The sequence below is a fragment of the Melampsora larici-populina genome, assembly GCF_000204055.1.
Source record: "Melampsora larici-populina 98AG31 unplaced genomic scaffold MELLAscaffold_71, whole genome shotgun sequence".
Classification (NCBI taxonomy): Eukaryota; Fungi; Basidiomycota; class Pucciniomycetes; order Pucciniales; family Melampsoraceae; genus Melampsora; species Melampsora laricis-populina.
The window spans coordinates 266062-283806 of NW_006768835.1; the positions used below are offsets into that span (position 1 = coordinate 266062).

Here is a 17745-nt window from a genome sequence, read left to right on the forward strand (position 1 = left end):
ATCCAAACACAATTCCCCCAATTACCTTTCAAACTCTCTCTTTACTTGATTTCTTGTTTCTTTGCTCAATTCACAATTACTATCACACATGTTTCAATACTATACTACTTTACCCTTGAGTTACAACTGAGAAATTTGTTAGTTTATTAATACCCTTGGGGATACCAGAGAACCACAGTACCTTCATAAGTTTGAGAGCAATCTGCAAGTTGCTAGTGTAATTTGGACGGTTCCCCTTAGAGCCTGATAGGTCTAATTCTCAGGTTGCATAGAGGTATTTGATATATTGGATATGTATTGATGTAAATTCAACAATACTCCTATCGGTTTTGATCATGAAAAAAAAGCGCCGCGAGCAGGGCTCGAACACTGACCACTGAGGCACAGATGGGCACAAACTTAACCCAAGCATCTTATACAACACAGCCATAGAGACAATGAGCTTCATCCCTACAAACGAAATACAACGTACCGGTATAATATCAATGTCTAAGTACACTACAGTTTGTATGTTATCATTAACATTAAGGTCATTAAAGAATGACCTGTATGTATGTACAAAAGGTTTATTCTAGGTTTATACTCACAAGATAAACAAGTATTAACCTTTCGTCTTCCTCAAGACCACACTGCCCTATCGACCCTTGCCTCGATTCGATGCTGCTCCTCGCTCTAGTCGTCACTGTAAGTCCCAGCCGATTCTTTTCACATCAATTGATTTACTTTTTCTCATAGATTTCAATTTGATCTTTCGTCACTATCCTTTCACACAAACCTCAGACTATTTCGACCGATTTCGACCACCGTTGAAGCGCTATAGGACCGTTATCATCGACTTCAATATCAATAGAGTCAATTCGATCTTTCGTCACTATCCTTTCACACAAACCTCAGACTATTTCGACCAATTGCGACCACCGTTGAAGCGCTATAGGACCGTCATCATCGATTTCAATATCAATAGAGTGTAAGTAAGTAACATTTCATTTCACATCTGCCTCTGGGAGTTCTGGACTGACCTTTCGCACATGCTATCATTCCTAATTCAGAACATCGCAGCTATCCTTTCCCACCTTGCTGAGTTTTTTTCGATCTTCTTGGAGACATCCAATCGATCGATTCCATCAATTCATACAGCGTGTGTATGATTAATATCTTCCAACATCAAACAACTCTCACCAAGATACAGAAGTCAAAAGAGGTATGTACTTGTTCATATCCCATCATTTTGGTATTGTCTTGCATGTGTTGTTACTCAATATCGTAACATAAATATTCTAGATCTCATCAATACGAGTGCTGGACCATATTCCTCCTTTTTTGCACACTGAAACATTGTTTCGTTTTCCACTTTCAATATTTGGGATCGATCTCAGCACGGGGCATTTGCTTTAGTAAGCTCCTAATTTCCATAGCTCCGTTTTCCACATCCAAACCATCTTCAGGAAATGATTGAAGGCTATACTCAAGGAAGTGCGTAAGCAGGGCAGGATGCACGGATAGCATCTGCATAACTTGAAAGACATCTTGCCTAACGCTTTACGCTCTCCCTAGTTTGCATGCCTTCAATTTTTTCCTGTCTTACTTCGCTAAATACTAATGTCTCATAAATGTTTTACATCTTCCTGCAAGGTTTGCACACACGAGATGCCCACCGACATCACTCCCGGATGGGCCAGTCATAAGAGGGACAAACACCCAACCAATATATGGTGGGTTACAAAGCCAAAAACTCACTCTTAGGTAGCGACTAACTTCACTTGCTTCATACAGTGAAGAAGATCCAAATTCGAATCAAAAATCGCTACCTGGAGTCACCTGGCTATCGGACCTTTTGAAAGTGATCAATGTCAAAAGACAAACTGGATATACCAACGATGATGTAAGTCACAGAAGCTTTCTCACAATCCTCATAGAATAATCATGACAACTAATCCTATATCGATCTCTCTGCAGCTACCCCAGCCCTTTGATGTCCCCAAGTCCTACGCCCATGTACCTCATCAGTTCCTAGCACCGGATGGTTTCCCCAAACCTGAATTCTGGCTGCATCACGGATGTCGCTCGGCTATACCACCCAAGGCGGGTAGTAAATACGGAAAAGGAAGAGTAGTGTAAGTTATTTCAATCTCTATGTGATATCCATCTACTAACATATGCATATGCATTTCACTGTCTGTAGAGAACGCGCGCTGGATAGATATCGCGAAGAGGGTGTGGAAGGGTTGCCTGAACCTTTCCAGCGCCCTGAGAAGACATATAGCAAACCACGGCCGTACGTATGCTTGCTATTCCTACTTGCAAATTGTAGTTGGTAATTGACCCATTTTGATTTCTCCCACAGGCGTCATGCAAAGCAAGCTGAGGAGCTTAATGCTGCCAGAGCTGAAGACCAGTCGCCTGACCAGCAAATCGAAAATACCTTTAGTCGTGCATGTGATCAACTTAATGACCCGGTTCTCCCATTCGAAAACTACGAACGTACCATGGATATCATCTTGCACCTATATACAATAATCGATCATGGAAAAGGTCAATTCGTTGACCGGAAAAGCAAGAAACTCATTTTCACCTACGCTTTTGAAGATCTTGAAACTATGAAACCTGAAGAACGCGAAGAACACCAACAGGACGTATCCACAATTTTGATGTCTACCAAGCTTTTTAGAAGATTACCGACTCCTAAGAAATCGCCTCAACCTGTCCCACGTGAATTTCGACCTCGAGCCACTAAAGTAAATAAAAAACTATTACCGACTCCTAAGAAATCGCCTCAACCTGTCCCACGTGAATTTCGACCTCGAGCCACTAAAGTAAATAAAAAACTCCACGAATGTGCCGACTCTGCCGCTCATGATCAACAGTTCGATTACGATTTGATCGATGGAGCTTCCACTTTACCACTTTCTATCAACGGTGCTTTATCATATATGCCTTCTTCACCTCTAACTTCGCTACCGCCCTCGGATTCCGAACCTTTTGAACCTTTAGAAAAGACTCCGCATTACCAAGAGCCCTATCAACAACCACCGTCGTCACCCCTTACTTCACTTCCACCTTCCGATGCAGAAGATATTCCAATAATTCCACCCTTACTTTCCAGAAAACGTAACACCATCTCTAAAACCGCCTCGCTCATCCCAGCAGCCTCCAAGAAGCGTAAGCGGGCCGATTTGACTCATGTGGAACCTCTGATTCCTCCCAATAAGCGTAAGGCAAATGTAACCACCAATGGGGCCTTGATTAATGGGAAGATGTACTGTTTTGGACAAACAGTAGGCTATACACGAGATATCCTCATCTCACCTTATATGCCCATCAATGGGTCTTCAAAACCCTTATACCGAAAATTTCTTGATCGGCTCCCTGACTTTGGCGATCGAACCGGCTCACGATTCAAATCCTTCTGTAATGAAGGATTCCGAGGGGCTCGCCAGCAGCTCAATGATCTTAAAGCACCTTCCATGGCGTCCACTTCCAAACTTCAACCTTCTGGCCCTCTTGATTTTGCGGCAAACTTCGCTTTTACTTTTGCCAACTTTTATAACAAGCCGCATACGGACAATGACAAGGGTAAAGTTTATTGTCTATGGTACCCAATAGACATCAAGACTGGTAAGATTGTTACTGGTACTGAAGGATTTGTGCTTGAAGGAGGTTGGTTTATCTTCCCTGAGTTCCGAGTGGCAATTAATTTTGGCAATAAGTCGGCAGTTCAAATAGCGTGGAATGGTAAAAGTACATTTCATCACACTATCCCCTCAAAGGAGAAAGTTGAGCTAAAAGATGGTGTCAAAGTTCATTACACCCGCCTAGGATGTTCTTCACAAATTACTTACAAGATGGCAGTAGCAGCTGGAAAGATTGGCACAGATTGCCAGTTCAATTATACATCCAACTGTGAGCGTAATGTCAGGGATGCAGATGACATTCTGGCACTGGAAGACCGTCATTGGAAAAATTGAAATTTTATATATGTCAAACATGTGATTTAGGTGTTGCCTTATGATTTCTTTTCTTAATAATTAATTGTCTGCTCTAAATTGGAACTTGAACAAATGATTGGTCATGAAATTTTTGTCTCGACTTTTGTTCTATTTGTCTTATGAAAATTTCTCCTCACAATTGGTCTTTGATTAAATGTTTCATAAGGCAAATGTCTACATTTGATCCGTTTCCAAAGTTCTTTGAAGTGACAACATAAACATATTGATATGAATAACAAAGGTTCACCCATGCCAGTTGATTTAACTTTGACACAAGTGGGATGGTTCAGACTAACAAATCATCTTTCGGCCTGTGAAGTTGTATGTTTTTAACCCACTAAAGGTGATCTCTTTAAGTTGATATAGTGAACCATATGATCTTTTGTTTTGACATGCAGATCCTCAACAGGCACACCCATGAGAAATGCGCCATGAGAATGGGGAAACTGTCAAAGCTCTTAGAAAGATATTTGAATTACGGAGGTTGAAGATGAAGGAATCAGAAGAACAGTCATTAATGATAACAAAGATCAAACTGTCAAAGATTATAAAAAGATATTTGAATGATGGAGGTTGAAGATGAAGGAATCAGAGGAAAAGTCATTAATGATAAGAAAGATCATTGAATGAAGGAGGTTGAAGTTGCGGGAATCTGAGGAAAAACTAATGTGTTCCAGTTGAATTTGATATTTGAATGATGGAGGATGAAGATGAAGGAATCAGAGGAAAAGTCTTTAATGATAAGAAATATCATTGAATGATTGAGCTTGAAGTTGCCGGAATCTGAGGAAAAACTAATGTGTTTGAGTTGACTTTGTGACTTGGGCGCAGGAAATGGGCGCAGGAAATGGGCGCATTTTACACCATGATGGTGTATTTCAGGCATGAAGATGCGGGAATCTGAGGAAAAGTTATTAATGAAAAGTGTTTGACATGGCAGGAAACACCTTTAACAAAGAAGCATGAAGCTCCAGGGCCACATCTTCAATGTGTTTGAGGTTACTTTGTGACTTGGGCGGAGTAAAAGGGTGCATTTTACACCAAGATGATGTATCTCAGGCATGAAGACGCGGGAATCTGAGGAAAAGTTATTAATGGAAAGTGTTTGGCATGCCAGGTACTACCTTTAACAGAGAAGCATGAGCCTCCATTGTCACGTCTTCAATGTGTTTGAGACATTTTGGTCTCTTGGTCAGTATGACAGTGGTGCATTGTTGAACATGATGTTGTACTTCAAGGATCAAGATGAGTGATTTTGAGCTAAACACATGAATTAAAAGTGTTGCCCATGCAAACAATCACATTAATCAAGGAAAAAAATTGTCCTAAAGGTGACATCCTGATTGTATTTGATTGTGTTTAGGGCAGCATGGTGATCCAATTTGTATCATATTGTGCAGATGAGTTGTGCAATGTTGATTGATTGTCACACCCCCCAGGTGATTGACAGTATTCTAAACACCAATATGACAGAAAGTCTATGAAAAAGTGACCTTGTAGCCTCATGCTACTTTGTTAAAGGTGTTACCTGCCATGCCACACACTTTTCATAATAACTTTTCCTCAGATTCCCGCATCTTCATGCCTGAAATACACCATCATGGTGTAAAATGCGCCTTTTTCCTCCGCCCAAGTCACAAAGTAACCTCAAACACATTGAAGATGTGGCCCTGGAGCTTCATGCTTCTATGGTAAAGGTGTTTCCTGCCATGTCAAACACTTTTCATTAATAACTTTTCCTCAGATTCCCGCATCTTCATGCCTGAAATACATCATCTTGGTGTAAAATGCACCCTTTTACTCCGCCCAAGTCACAAAGTAACCTCAAACACATTGAAGATGTGGCCCTGGAGCTTCATGCTTCTATGTTAAAGGTGTTTCCTGCCATGTCAAACACTTTTCATTAATAACTTTTCCTCAGATTCCCGCATCTTCATGCCTGAAATACACCATCATGGTGTAAAATGCGCCCTTTTCCTCCGCCCAAGTCACAAATACAAATGAATGAAGAACAAGCCTGATTTGATTAAACCTTATAATGTCAGGCCAAAAGTGAATAGCTCAAATGACATTGGAAGCATGTCATTTGATTCCAGTAGGAGTTGATTGCCTCACCCATAGTGGTTTGAATATGGATATGTGTCTTACCAAGTATGAGTGTATGACAGTGAAATGTTACATTTGACTTAATCACTGTAAACATCATTCAACTTCCCCAATTTGGCAGAGGAAAATGATTAATAGTACAGTTTTTCATAAAAGAATCTAATACTGCACACCTGGGCCATTTCACCCACACTACATATGTGCAGCAAGCTAAGTCAATAGTTGTCTATCATGTACATACAGGTCTGCTCAGTTTTTTGCCCATCAGAATAAATAAATCACATGTTATACCACATGTAACTTTTTCGACTTTGAAATTTTTTTCCCAAAAATTCACTACATATAATTCTGTAGCTGCTCAGGCAATATTGTTGAAGCTATGTCTTAGTAACAGAAAGTGTGTTACATGCAGTTGAGTTGATGAGATCACACCAAAACATTGAGTCAGTGTATGTAGTCAATCTTTTGGAAGCTTTTTTCAATCTGAAAGAAGTTACAGCATGTATTACATATGAATAACTTGTCCTGATGAGCAGATAACTGAGCAGAACTGTATGTACATGATAACCACATATTCACTGAGCCTGCTACACATATGTAGTGTGGGTGTTATGGCTCAGGTGTGGAGTGATAGACCATTTTATGACAAATCATACTCCCAATCATTTTTCCCTGCCCACTTGGGGAACCCGAATAATGTCTGCAGTGAATGTATATGTTGTAATGTTTTGATTACAACTTGACAACCAGTTGTTTGGGTCACGTAGTTAGAGTAAGATTCCAAATTAAATGGAAGCAGGTGAGTGCTTCCTTTCATATGCTTTTCCAACCTTTGAAGATTCAGCAGCTGATTAGGCCACTACAAAGATTGATCCCCAGTATGTCACCCGCCAGGCCATTTACTTACCCATTCCCAATACATACAAAGAATTTCACGTTACTTCTGTCACCAGGGCCATTCAATTATTCCAGATCAAGGCTATAAACTTCCCGATTTGGACAATTACCAGATGATGAACTACAACTTTCACGTTACTTCTGTCAGCTAGGCGATACAATTTGCGAATACGGCTTGAATTTTCCCAAATAGGAGACTCACTTTGAGTCACTGTCTACTATCGATGATGTTTCATCAATAGTAGACTCGATAGGCCTGAGAAAGCCATATCAGATTGAAAGAGCTACGTGTACATCCTAGTTGAATGTTTTGAAAAGGTAAGTAAAGAAAGGTTGCTTGACTGTCCCAAAAAACTTCGCTGATCATGCCTTCCCAACGTAGAATTTTTGGTTTGAATCATCGACCTAAGCAACCAAAACCCTCTACGCCCCGGCAACATCAGCTCGTAAGGTCACGACAGCGTGACTTGGCGCATGCGGAAGCGTCCAATGCGGCATTTCTCCAACAAATCAATGTTGAAAGAAACCTTCAGGCAGGAGAAGGGCCATTAGGTGATGAAGACGGTGGTGTGGCCATGGATTTTGTAGTAGAAAATGATCAGCACGGCGAAGAAGAGGAAGAAGAAGCAGTAGTATCAGAAGAAGAAATCGACCTGAATCGCTTTATGCCTGGTCCAGGCGCTCCCAACGTCAATGATGATGCTGATGATGCCTTATTAGCAGCTTTGCGAAGACAGGCCCATTTGGAAGACCGACTGGCGCACGAAAAAAAGTGGCTTTGGCAGTATGCCATTATGTTGCCAACTTACCTTCAAAACCGGTTAGAGACTAAGGACTGGGGAGATCAAGAAAAGTGGAATCTAGACTTACGACCGGCCTGCCACTGTACAATCAGGACTGAGAGAGATATTGATCTTGTCGATTTATTAAGTGAGTGACTATTTGGAATGTATAACACATTTGCTTATTGTGATTCATAATTGTATAAACATATGGGATTGTTCAGCGCGACGTCGAACCAAGGTTTCCTTCTGCAAGAATTGCGACTTATCTGCCCCTCAAAGACTCCTGCAGATGGGATACATGGCTGCATCGCCATCGAGGCCACGAACAGCATTTTCACTCCGACTATTGGTACATCACCATGCACAGTGGATACGATTCGCAGTACCAACAGAGGGCTTTTGTGAGGCCCTAGACTCCACTTTAGACCACAGCAGCCCAGTCATATTAACATCTAAGGGTCGGGTACGTGCTATTCCACCCCCTTGCTGAAGACAAATTACTGACCGTCAATTGATCAGCCTAGAAAATGGGCACAGCCATTCACAGTGGCTGTAGACGCCTACCGGTCTCTGACGTCGCAAACCATCGCGCTGGAAAATCAAAAACTCCAACTTTCGGAACTTGGAGTTCTTGCCGCAAATTGTCCAGCTTGTTTTGGACCACCTGTGGGCGTTACACGACCTGAAGAGCCTCAGATCTTGGTATGCCTTGATGGAAACTTTCAGCATAAGAGACACGCAGGTGCCAGTGTACCCATTCCAGGATCACAGCCACCGCGACCTGGCCTATTCCTTGATCCCAAGCTGGTTCAAGCAAAGGAACAGTTCTTGAAGCGTGGACCCAACATTCCTGAAGAATATGTCAGTATCATATTTGGCCAATTTGAAAATGACCGCATTGGTACTTAACACAATGTTTCATTATTGTTGAATATGTATAGCACGCGTGCACCGAAGCTGATACCACCGCAAACGATGTCAGAGGGAAAAAAGCCTTCAAAAATATGGATGAATCAGGTTTACTTGGGATGGCATGTAGACATGACCATGTCCTCAAGTTCATCAACCTGATTCAAAGTGGCAAAAAGTATGTATCTGGATGCTAAGATAACAATCTTTGTGAAAAGCTAATATAGAATTGTTTAGAAATCATTATGCTTTAGCACTGATTCAGTGGATCCTAGACCTGTTGAAAACAGATCGGGATGGTACCACTACGATTGGGATTCTCTATGATATAGGTTGTAATCTGGACAAGACCATCAAAAATGTATGGAATAAAGCGCTCAAATATATCTACAGTACACTTACACATTGTGCTATTCCATTTATTATTACAGAAACCGGTATTTACCAATGAAAATTATGCTAAACAAGTGAAGGTGGGAACAGCTTTGTTCCATGCGTACGCTCACAACTGGGGATGCCAGCTGGAGTATAATCCACGCCTAAACCGAGGCTGGGGTAAGAGTAACGGTGAGGGACTGGAACGAGTGTGGGGAAAGTTGTCTCCCCTGGTTCGACTGCTACGATACGCTACCAAACAGCACCGTCTGGTCACCCTTGACTTGTGGGCAAGCCACCGGAATGAGGTCCTCCGTAAGAAAGCAGGTGTGATGAAGCTAACTATCAGCGGTTGGTGGATAGTAACTTAGGTGCTGCAACTTTACTTTGTCACAGTGTCCTTTATGGCCACCCAGACCGAGAAGTATCGACTAGAGTTGCCAGAAGCTGACAAAGCTCTGGAAAACCACGCCCGCGCGAACGTGATGCATACCGCTGAATACTGTCAGGATCAGTGGGACCGTCAGCGTGCCCAGCAGCTGAAAGCTATCAGTGTTAAGACTAAAGAAAAACGTGAACGCCTAGGCGTTTTGTTAACTCTTGAAGAGGATTTGTTGGAAGCGCGGCAAGTATTTATACGAGTTTTTCCTCACGTTATCCAAGGGAAACTTATTTAACTGAACGTTTTTGGTTGAATTTAGTCAGAAGCTCATTGACTTAAATGCCATGAAAGTACCAGTAAGAACTGCTGAACAACGGGAAGACCTTCTGAACCTTCCGAGGTCCCTGGTTGCTTTGGAATCAAAAATCCAAGAGCTTGCGGACGAACTTGGAAATGCAGAGTTGCTGAATAATCGACAGGGTAGCAGTAAGTTATATTTTGCGCATTTCCAAGTACCATGTAAAGACCATTATATGTATACCCAACCCGAACCTCAGCTGTTCGTGTTAAGGCCATCCTTAGTATCCAGGTTGCGTTGGGATTTTTGTATGAGGCCGCTGTGGATTTAATGCAAGAGAACGCTCATGCTGCCACTAGAACTGGTATGTATGTACACATGTCATTTTTTACCAATCCTTACTTGGATAATCTCACACAAGATTAATAATCTGCAAAAGGTGCGACTCAGCAGCCCCAAAATGAAAAATTAAGGCAGAAGAAACGCGCCCAACTTAAGAAGAAGCTGGCAACTTATATAAGGCATGCGAGTAAATACAACCGACGGTTCCGACCGCACCATCGACTTCTTGAACCTACTCTTGATGAAGTCATGGCCATGGATTTGTTAGATCCTTTTTGGGATGAGGTTGCGCTCAATCACCCCGATGAGCCATGGGCCACTTGTGAAAGTACCAAGAATGGAATAATTGCTTTGCGAAGTCGTTTCGCATCTGAAGAAGAACTCCGGCGCCTTGGACGCGAAGTAAGGCAGCTCATGGGGTGGGCGGTAGACTATCAGGCACGCATAGATCAAGCTAAGCCAAATGAAGGTCTTATGCCCTTGAAGACTCATGAATTTCATGTGCGCCTTAGCTGACTGAGGTCTTTTGCAGGGGATGTGCGAATGGCTGAGTGGAACTCAGTCCACTTGGGACTTGCAAAGCGTTCTTGTCGCCTATGGAGGGGATGGGATCAGTGTGTGTTACAGGTGATACAGTCCACCTGTGAGTTTGTGGAAGGAAGTGCGGACGGCGACCCTATCTTGATACATGCTTGGCAGGACATTATGGCACATACGTCTGGAACATGGGCCGAGATACTGGGAGAGCCCATACTCTGGGCTGATGGGGATTATGATGAAGAGGCGGGTCAGCCTGATTTTGGGGAGGAGGAATATATGTACGGAGAAAACGAAGGATTTTGGGATGAAGTTTGATATTTAATTGGTTTCTTTTTGGCAATTCATACAATTTTTTTTCACCATATTTAAGTTCAGTGTGAACATGACACAGTAAAAACCATTGAGCCGTAGCTTAACTGTGGAATTTTTTTCTCAATTCTTGACCTTTCAATAATATGAACCATTTGAATTGTTCATCCATTGCCATGTGGAGGGTTCTTCACCGATCATGAAATCAAAGCACATATATGGAAATCCAATGCAATGTCAGATCGACAAAAACGAAATAGGAAAGTTGTCAATAGCGAAGGCATCAGATGTTTACTTGCTCAGTTCAATGGCCGAACATAATGGAACAAATGCAGTTCTTAGGAGATTTTATTGAATATTAATGAGATGATTACAAGTATCGTGACATCACATTTATTCATGCGGAAAGTATTATGTACAAAGATGTGTTTACATCTCATTGACTACAGGCAAGTGTATGGTCGTTTCAGACCTTTCAATCTGAGAGAGTTAGATTTATAGGGTCTCGTTGTTTGGTTTTCTTACGTAGATATTTAATTTGGGCCTGGATCAATTTGGCGTGTGCATCAATAAGTGGTTGCCATACATCTAACCAACTGGAGGCATCTTCACTATGAAATCGTCGCCATGTTCCACAAAGCCGTGGTGCGGGGAAGCTTGGACGTGTAAAATCGAGCAGTAGTGATGCAAAGTGATGGTCGGCCCAGGCAAGAACTATTGGAGAATTGAGGTTGTGGGGGGTTAGAAAGGGAAAGACCATCTGACTATAAGAACCAGGTTCGTAGTACAATACTGGGCGATTGAAAGTTGTGGCTATGAGACCTCCCCACGCTGGCATGCTGAGCCAATACTTCTGCTCACTGACGACGTTTGCTTTGGTGGTTGCAAGACGTGCCAAGCATTCGGTGCGGCCCTCAGGTAAAGTCCGCTCATCAGGCATAGTGGTGGCTGTGTCGTGCATCCTTGAACGTATGTCAGCCCATTCTTCTTGCGATTGCCCAACTGATATGGCAATAGCGCGGAATCCACAGTGTCCGTCGCCTTTGACTTCACGAAGATCGATAACATACGGTTCCAGCCACGTGTGAATCCGGTACTTCGCCAACAGGGCGGGTAGATTGGGATTAATCAAGTGCGGCTTCTGAAGTATGCCTGCCTCCCGTGCTCGTTTCCGGGTAACGCGTTGGCAGTCCACAGGACTGCGTAGTGATAGTGATGTGGGTGAGATAGGGAGCAATGGCGGTGGAGGTTTGTCAGCGATTGTGGGAGTTAGACTTGTATCTTCTTCGCTTGATTTTCTTGATTTTGGTGATTTTGTGGTTGTATCAACCGGTACCGTAGAGTTTTCTGTGGGCTGAGAAAGGATGAGATCTTTGAAGTTGAACGTAGAGGTGGTGAGTTCGGTCGGCCCGTCATAAAACTCGTCTATGAGTTTATCGATCTTTAGAAACATAACTTAGTGTCTTCAGGTTGATTAAAATGCAAATTGGGTATTTTGGGAAGCTTACCGTTTCAACAATTGTGGCCTCATGGGCTTCCTTTAGGGGAGTGGAACACGCTGGCTGGCTTGAGGCCTGATTCATAAACACGTAACATGAGCATAAGCTCCTAATAAGCTCTTTGTGATGATCAAGTGGATACTTACAGGCTCGTGTGGATTGAAGGAAACCATCGCAGGTTGTGCTTCACTTATAATAGATTCGATCTGAGCGAATTATAAACACATAACGTAAGCATAAGCTCCTAATAAGCGCTTTGTGATGATCAAGTGGATACTTACAGGCTCGTGTGGATTGAAGGAAACCATCGCAGGTTGTGCTTCACTTATAATCGATTCGATCTGAGCAAATTATAAACACGTAATGTAAGCATAAGCTCCTAATAACTTCTTTGTGATGATCACGTGGAAACTTACAGGCTCGCGTGGTTTGAAGGAAACCAACGCAGGTAGTGCTTCACTTATAATCGATTCTATCTTGATCAGAGTGTCCTGCCGGCGACGTGGAGTCATAGCTCGGAGCCGGGCTGTGAGGCTGGACATAGTCAAATCTAGCGAGTCGTGTGGTTCAATAGGGGCTTTGATACGTTGGGAAGGTTGTGTAGGGTGATAATCACAATGCATCTCCTTTGAATGTTGGGGTGAGTGTGATTGGTTCACATTTGGTAATCGTGAATCGTGGGGTTTGGTGTTGACCTTTGCATTTGTTAGTGTTGCAGGTGACAAAATGTTTGGTCCGATGTCAGGTGAAGGCAGTGATGGGTTGTTAAGAAGGTGAACCGGCGATTTTGATAGTACATTAGTCTGACTATCAATGATATCGTGTGAATCGGCATCGATGTCACCTGGGCCTGGATCTTGGTCTTTGTCATTGTCAAGTGTGACTCCTGGAGCAAGGATGGGTTGGGCATTAGGATCCTTGTGCTTCTTGCGAGCTTTAACGTTTGGGTCGGGTGGGTGGTTATGTCCAAGGTGAGAATAAATTAGGAGCCATGATGAGCTATGATAAAGATATCGGGTATCGATCTCGAAGGGACATCCTATACGGGCAGATTTTGTGGTGCCGACGGCTTGTTGTCCTCCTTGTGGATAACCTGATCGGTAGCACTCATATTGTGAGAGTGCACTACGACTATGCGAGTGACCGATTCGAATTCGATAGCCGTGTTGCGTCGCAGGAAAAGATTCAATGTATTCATCCATCTTGCGTCGATCCTTGTGATTGATTTCAATGATGTCTGGTACTGGTAATATGTATTTGTGGCTGGTGTCCGTTTGCATGTTAACTGGTTTGTTGAAACTGTTTCTTGTTATTGAGGAGGTGAAATCAGTTAATTGTATGAGTGAGAGTACAATGGGAAAGGTGGAAAGGGTTGTGAGACTTATGTTCGATCGCGGTTGGTGTCGATGCACTTGTGATATGCGTAATATGTGTATAGTACTTGTGATAGGTGAAAGGTCCAGTGGTGAGAAATTGAAGTTACGAGTGTTATAAGTAGTGATTTTAGCTATGCTCGTGAGTGTGAGCTGAGTGTTAGGGTTGGTTTAAGTGAGGTGGTGATTAGGATGAAGTTACATGTGTTATACGTTGTGAGTTTTTATGTACTGGTGATATGTGAGCTGTGCAGTGGTGAGAATACAAGTGTGGTGGTGAGATTATGTCTGAGGCGGGGAGATCTCTTCTGAGATTGTAAGATTGTAGGTTGTGGTGGTGATAGTATCACTTGGTGCGTGAGCAGCCCAAAGGTCCCCCCCTTAGAGAAGTGGGACTTAGGAGAATCTTGGGGTTACCCTAGGAGCTCCTATCTTCCTAGGAAATTCTAAAGGGGCGTTTTAGAAGGCTATAGGATGATAGAAGAGGCTGTATCATCCAATACACTTGGAGGGATTCAGTACACACAGGTGGTATTACCGTGTACAAGGAAAGAAGGCAAAAGAAGGCCGAGACAACATTAAGCAATACCAAAAAAAAAGGCGGGACAGCGTGCAAGAAGATTGAACAGACTGCATACCTGGAACGGATGCTACTATTTATACATGTCACTTGAAGAATGGATCCTGTATCATAGTGTATCATGCACAAATGAAATGAAAGTGATAAAAATAACAGTATTGGAAGAATATAGAATGTTTACGATTAAAAAAAAGTGTATTATCCAGGTAATGATCATCATCATGCAATCGGTAGCGATTTCAAATCAGTGAGACATGGACTACAAGAGGAAAGACCAGGTTAACAACATGGTTCAAGAGAGAACAAGCACTAAAAATTGATAATTTGAGATCCGTGAAAGTCAAACAAAAGGCAAGCAAAGTTGCTGCACAGCATGTATAAACCATAAATAAGATGGGGACTGATATGAGCAGGCGTAGTAAGATGCAAGACACAATGCGCAAAAGGACCCTTTAGATAAGCTATTAGATTGCTACGTGAGGAACATCAGTTCTACTCGAGTGAGAGGATAACTAGAGTACAACTTGCTATAAGCATAAAGGTAAGAGCCTTATAGTCTGTGGCTCATAACACCACTCCCCCCTTCATGACTCAACCCCCTGTTGCGGGTTAGCATCTTTCCACGGGTTGGCATTAAAAAACCCTGTAGGGAAAAAGCTTCACCCTCACTTCTTTCTCCGCGCCTTTCTATATCTGTCTTCTGCTTGAGGATATTTGTCATCAAATCCTTTCATAATTTGTTTTGCATTCTTGCGTCCGCCTTCTGGTTCCCATGAATCATAATTGGGTCCATAACCTTTCCAATTGATTAAGTACTCTACTTTCTTCCCTCTCTTTCTTTTGTCTAAGATTTCATTGATTTCGAATTCTTCTTGTTCATCAATTATTATTGGTGGTGATGGTGATTTGTTTCGACCTTTGATATTGCTTCCTTCAAACTTTCGTAATATATTGACATTGAAAACTGGATGAATTCTATGCATGGACTTGGGTAAATCAAGTTTATAAGCATTTTCTGACACTTGCGCAGTGATTAAGAAGGAACCTAACCAACGGTGTGAAAACTTAACTGTTGGCCTAGTTGTTGATATGTTTTTGTTACTTAACCAGACCTTATTGCCTTTTTTCCATTTTGGTGACTCCTTCGCTTTTCTTTGGTGTTGAGTTTTCATTAATTCTTGAGTTAACATCATCACATCTTTAAGTTCACGTTGCACCTCTTTGATATGCTTCATTTGTTCTTCTACCACCGGTGAACACTGCTTGCTGGACGGTATATCTGTGAAGGCAACATTGAACCCATAGTTTGCCTTGAAGGGTGACACTCCTATGGCTGCATGGTAGTTGTTATTGTAGGAGAACTCAGCAAAAGGGAGAAGTTCATACCAGTTGTTTTGTTTGTAAGATGTATAATGTCTTATAAACTGTTCAGCTGCCTTGTTGGTGATCTCCGATTGCCCATCCATTTGCGGATGATAAGCCGTCGCGGTTGAGTTTTGATGCCCAGTCGTTTGTGAAAATCTTTTGTTGCTCTTGAGATGAACACGTTTCCTCGATCAGACGTAATCGTGTTGAGAGACACCTCTTGTCTCTCTTACTTAGGTTTCAGCTGTCGTGAAAGGTAGTAAAGGCTAACATACATTATCATTACACACAATCAGATTAAGACTAATAATAGTTTAATATTAGAACCATAATACTCTAACCTTAACCTTCCTATATCAAATTCACTTTCACATGTCGCGTATATCCTCTTTTCCTCATCCGTCATTCTACGGGAGGAAAAGAGTAAGTCTGTTCTATATTAAATCAATCATCATCACTATGTTTTCTTTCTGTCAATTTCTATTCTTGTTATCATTTTACTAATAATTTCTATTTCACCTGAATTGTTGTTGACGCTAGATCAACTGCTAAAATCATACGCGTCGACTCTTTTCCCTTTGTTCTTTCTTACTTGACCTGAAACCTTCTAGGTCAGATAGTCTTTAAAAGATCACAGAGTTATTTCTCTTCTTATCTAACTTTCATTATCTTCTATTACTTCCTTTTGATACTCTTCTGATTGTATAGGTTAGCATTCAGGTAGTTTAGTGACCAGAGGTGATAGAGGCTCACCTCTAGTATTTGTCACGGTATATCAGGTTAGCATTCAGGTAGTTTAGTGACCAGAGGTGATAGAGGCTCACCTCTAGTATTTGTCACGGTATATCAGGTTAGCATTCAGGTAGTTTAGTGACCAGAGGTGATAGAGGCTCACCTCTAGTATTTGTCACGGTATATCAGCTTTCAGGAACCTAGACGGATTTCGTCGCTTTTCAAATCGACCTCGGGGTTCCATGCAACCTCCACACCTCTTGTATCATGATATCAGCCAGGTCTTCTGATGATATACTTTTCATACAAGGTATGAAGTGAGCCATCTTAGTCAAACGGTCCACTACTGTTAAGATACTGTCAAATCCGTTTGATATCGGGAGGTCGGTTATTAAGTCATAACATACATCTAGCCATGGTCCTTCAGGAACTGGGAGTGGCTGTAGGCTTCCAAAAGGCTTATCAGTTTGAGACTTCACGCGTTGGCAAGATTGGCAACCATCTACGTATTGCTTAATAAAAGCTTTCATTCCCGGCCAGTGATACAATCTCTTGATTAGGGCAAGGGTTCTCATTCTCCCCGGATGCCCTGCCAAGCGGCTATCATGCCTCAATCACAAGATTTGTAGCTTCAGGTCTGCATCGTTGGGCACAACTACTTTGTTCCTGTAATACAGTACTAGCACAATTGGGCGGCGGGCGCCGCACTGGCAATTCTGACACAACCCACAAAATAACTGGGGGGACACCTGTAGATGTTTTGAGGTTTGGTGCGCTCCCAGGAGCGCCCAGACTTTTACGGTACAGTCAAAACTCTCTAAAGCCATACCATTGGGTGGATCCAAATGGCTATGGGTTTAGGGAATTTTAGCCCTTTTATGGAGTTCCTAGAAATCCCCTCCAAATCCATACATGTATGGGTTTCCATAAAAACCCTCTTAAACCATAATGTTTATTGGATTAGAGGGATATGGGCTCAGCTCAATTCTTGGATGCAATATTGATTCTAGCATTGAATTTTTTTAATCACACTGTAGTTGATCATATCTATAATATCTATACTTGTGATTACAAGTTGTAGTGAATTGGAGAAGTGACAAAAGTAAATAAAGTCGAAAAGATTGGATATACTTTTGTGTGATGAACTGTGTTTTTAGTCATCTGACAGGAATTTTTGTAATTAAGATGATCTGGATGTGATTGAAAGGTTTTTTGAGACTGATTGATCAATTTTGGAATTTGAAGTAATTGGTGATGGTAGACTGCT

The 17745-nt window shown here is 42.1% G+C and overlaps 3 protein-coding genes across 3 annotated transcripts; 2 read left to right on the forward strand and 1 right to left on the reverse strand.

The window, feature by feature from the left end:
* Positions 1 to 1599: 1599 nt before the first annotated feature.
* On the forward strand, positions 1600 to 3965 carry MELLADRAFT_94700 (uncharacterized protein; the record flags this gene model as incomplete). The annotated part of the gene is made up of 5 exons (XM_007417312.1): positions 1600 to 1712; positions 1774 to 1882; positions 1966 to 2114; positions 2183 to 2275; positions 2345 to 3965. 5 exons carry the CDS (start codon positions 1600 to 1602, stop codon positions 3963 to 3965), a joined length of 2085 nt encoding a protein of 694 aa, XP_007417374.1.
* Positions 3966 to 7354: 3389 nt separating this feature from the next.
* Positions 7355 to 11250, forward strand: MELLADRAFT_112798 (uncharacterized protein; the record flags this gene model as incomplete). Its single annotated transcript, XM_007417322.1, has 8 exons — positions 7355 to 7919; positions 7996 to 8237; positions 9430 to 9650; positions 9760 to 9926; positions 9998 to 10102; positions 10178 to 10581; positions 10708 to 10867; positions 11114 to 11250. 8 exons carry the CDS (start codon positions 7355 to 7357, stop codon positions 11248 to 11250), a joined length of 2001 nt encoding a protein of 666 aa, XP_007417384.1.
* A 154-nt stretch (positions 11251 to 11404) lies between these two features.
* On the reverse strand, positions 11405 to 13708 carry MELLADRAFT_112799 (uncharacterized protein; the record flags this gene model as incomplete). Its single annotated transcript, XM_007417331.1, has 5 exons — positions 11405 to 12370; positions 12438 to 12503; positions 12575 to 12634; positions 12710 to 12769; positions 12845 to 13708. 5 exons carry the CDS (start codon positions 13706 to 13708, stop codon positions 11405 to 11407), a joined length of 2016 nt encoding a protein of 671 aa, XP_007417393.1.
* Between the last annotated feature and the right edge of the window lie 4037 nt (positions 13709 to 17745).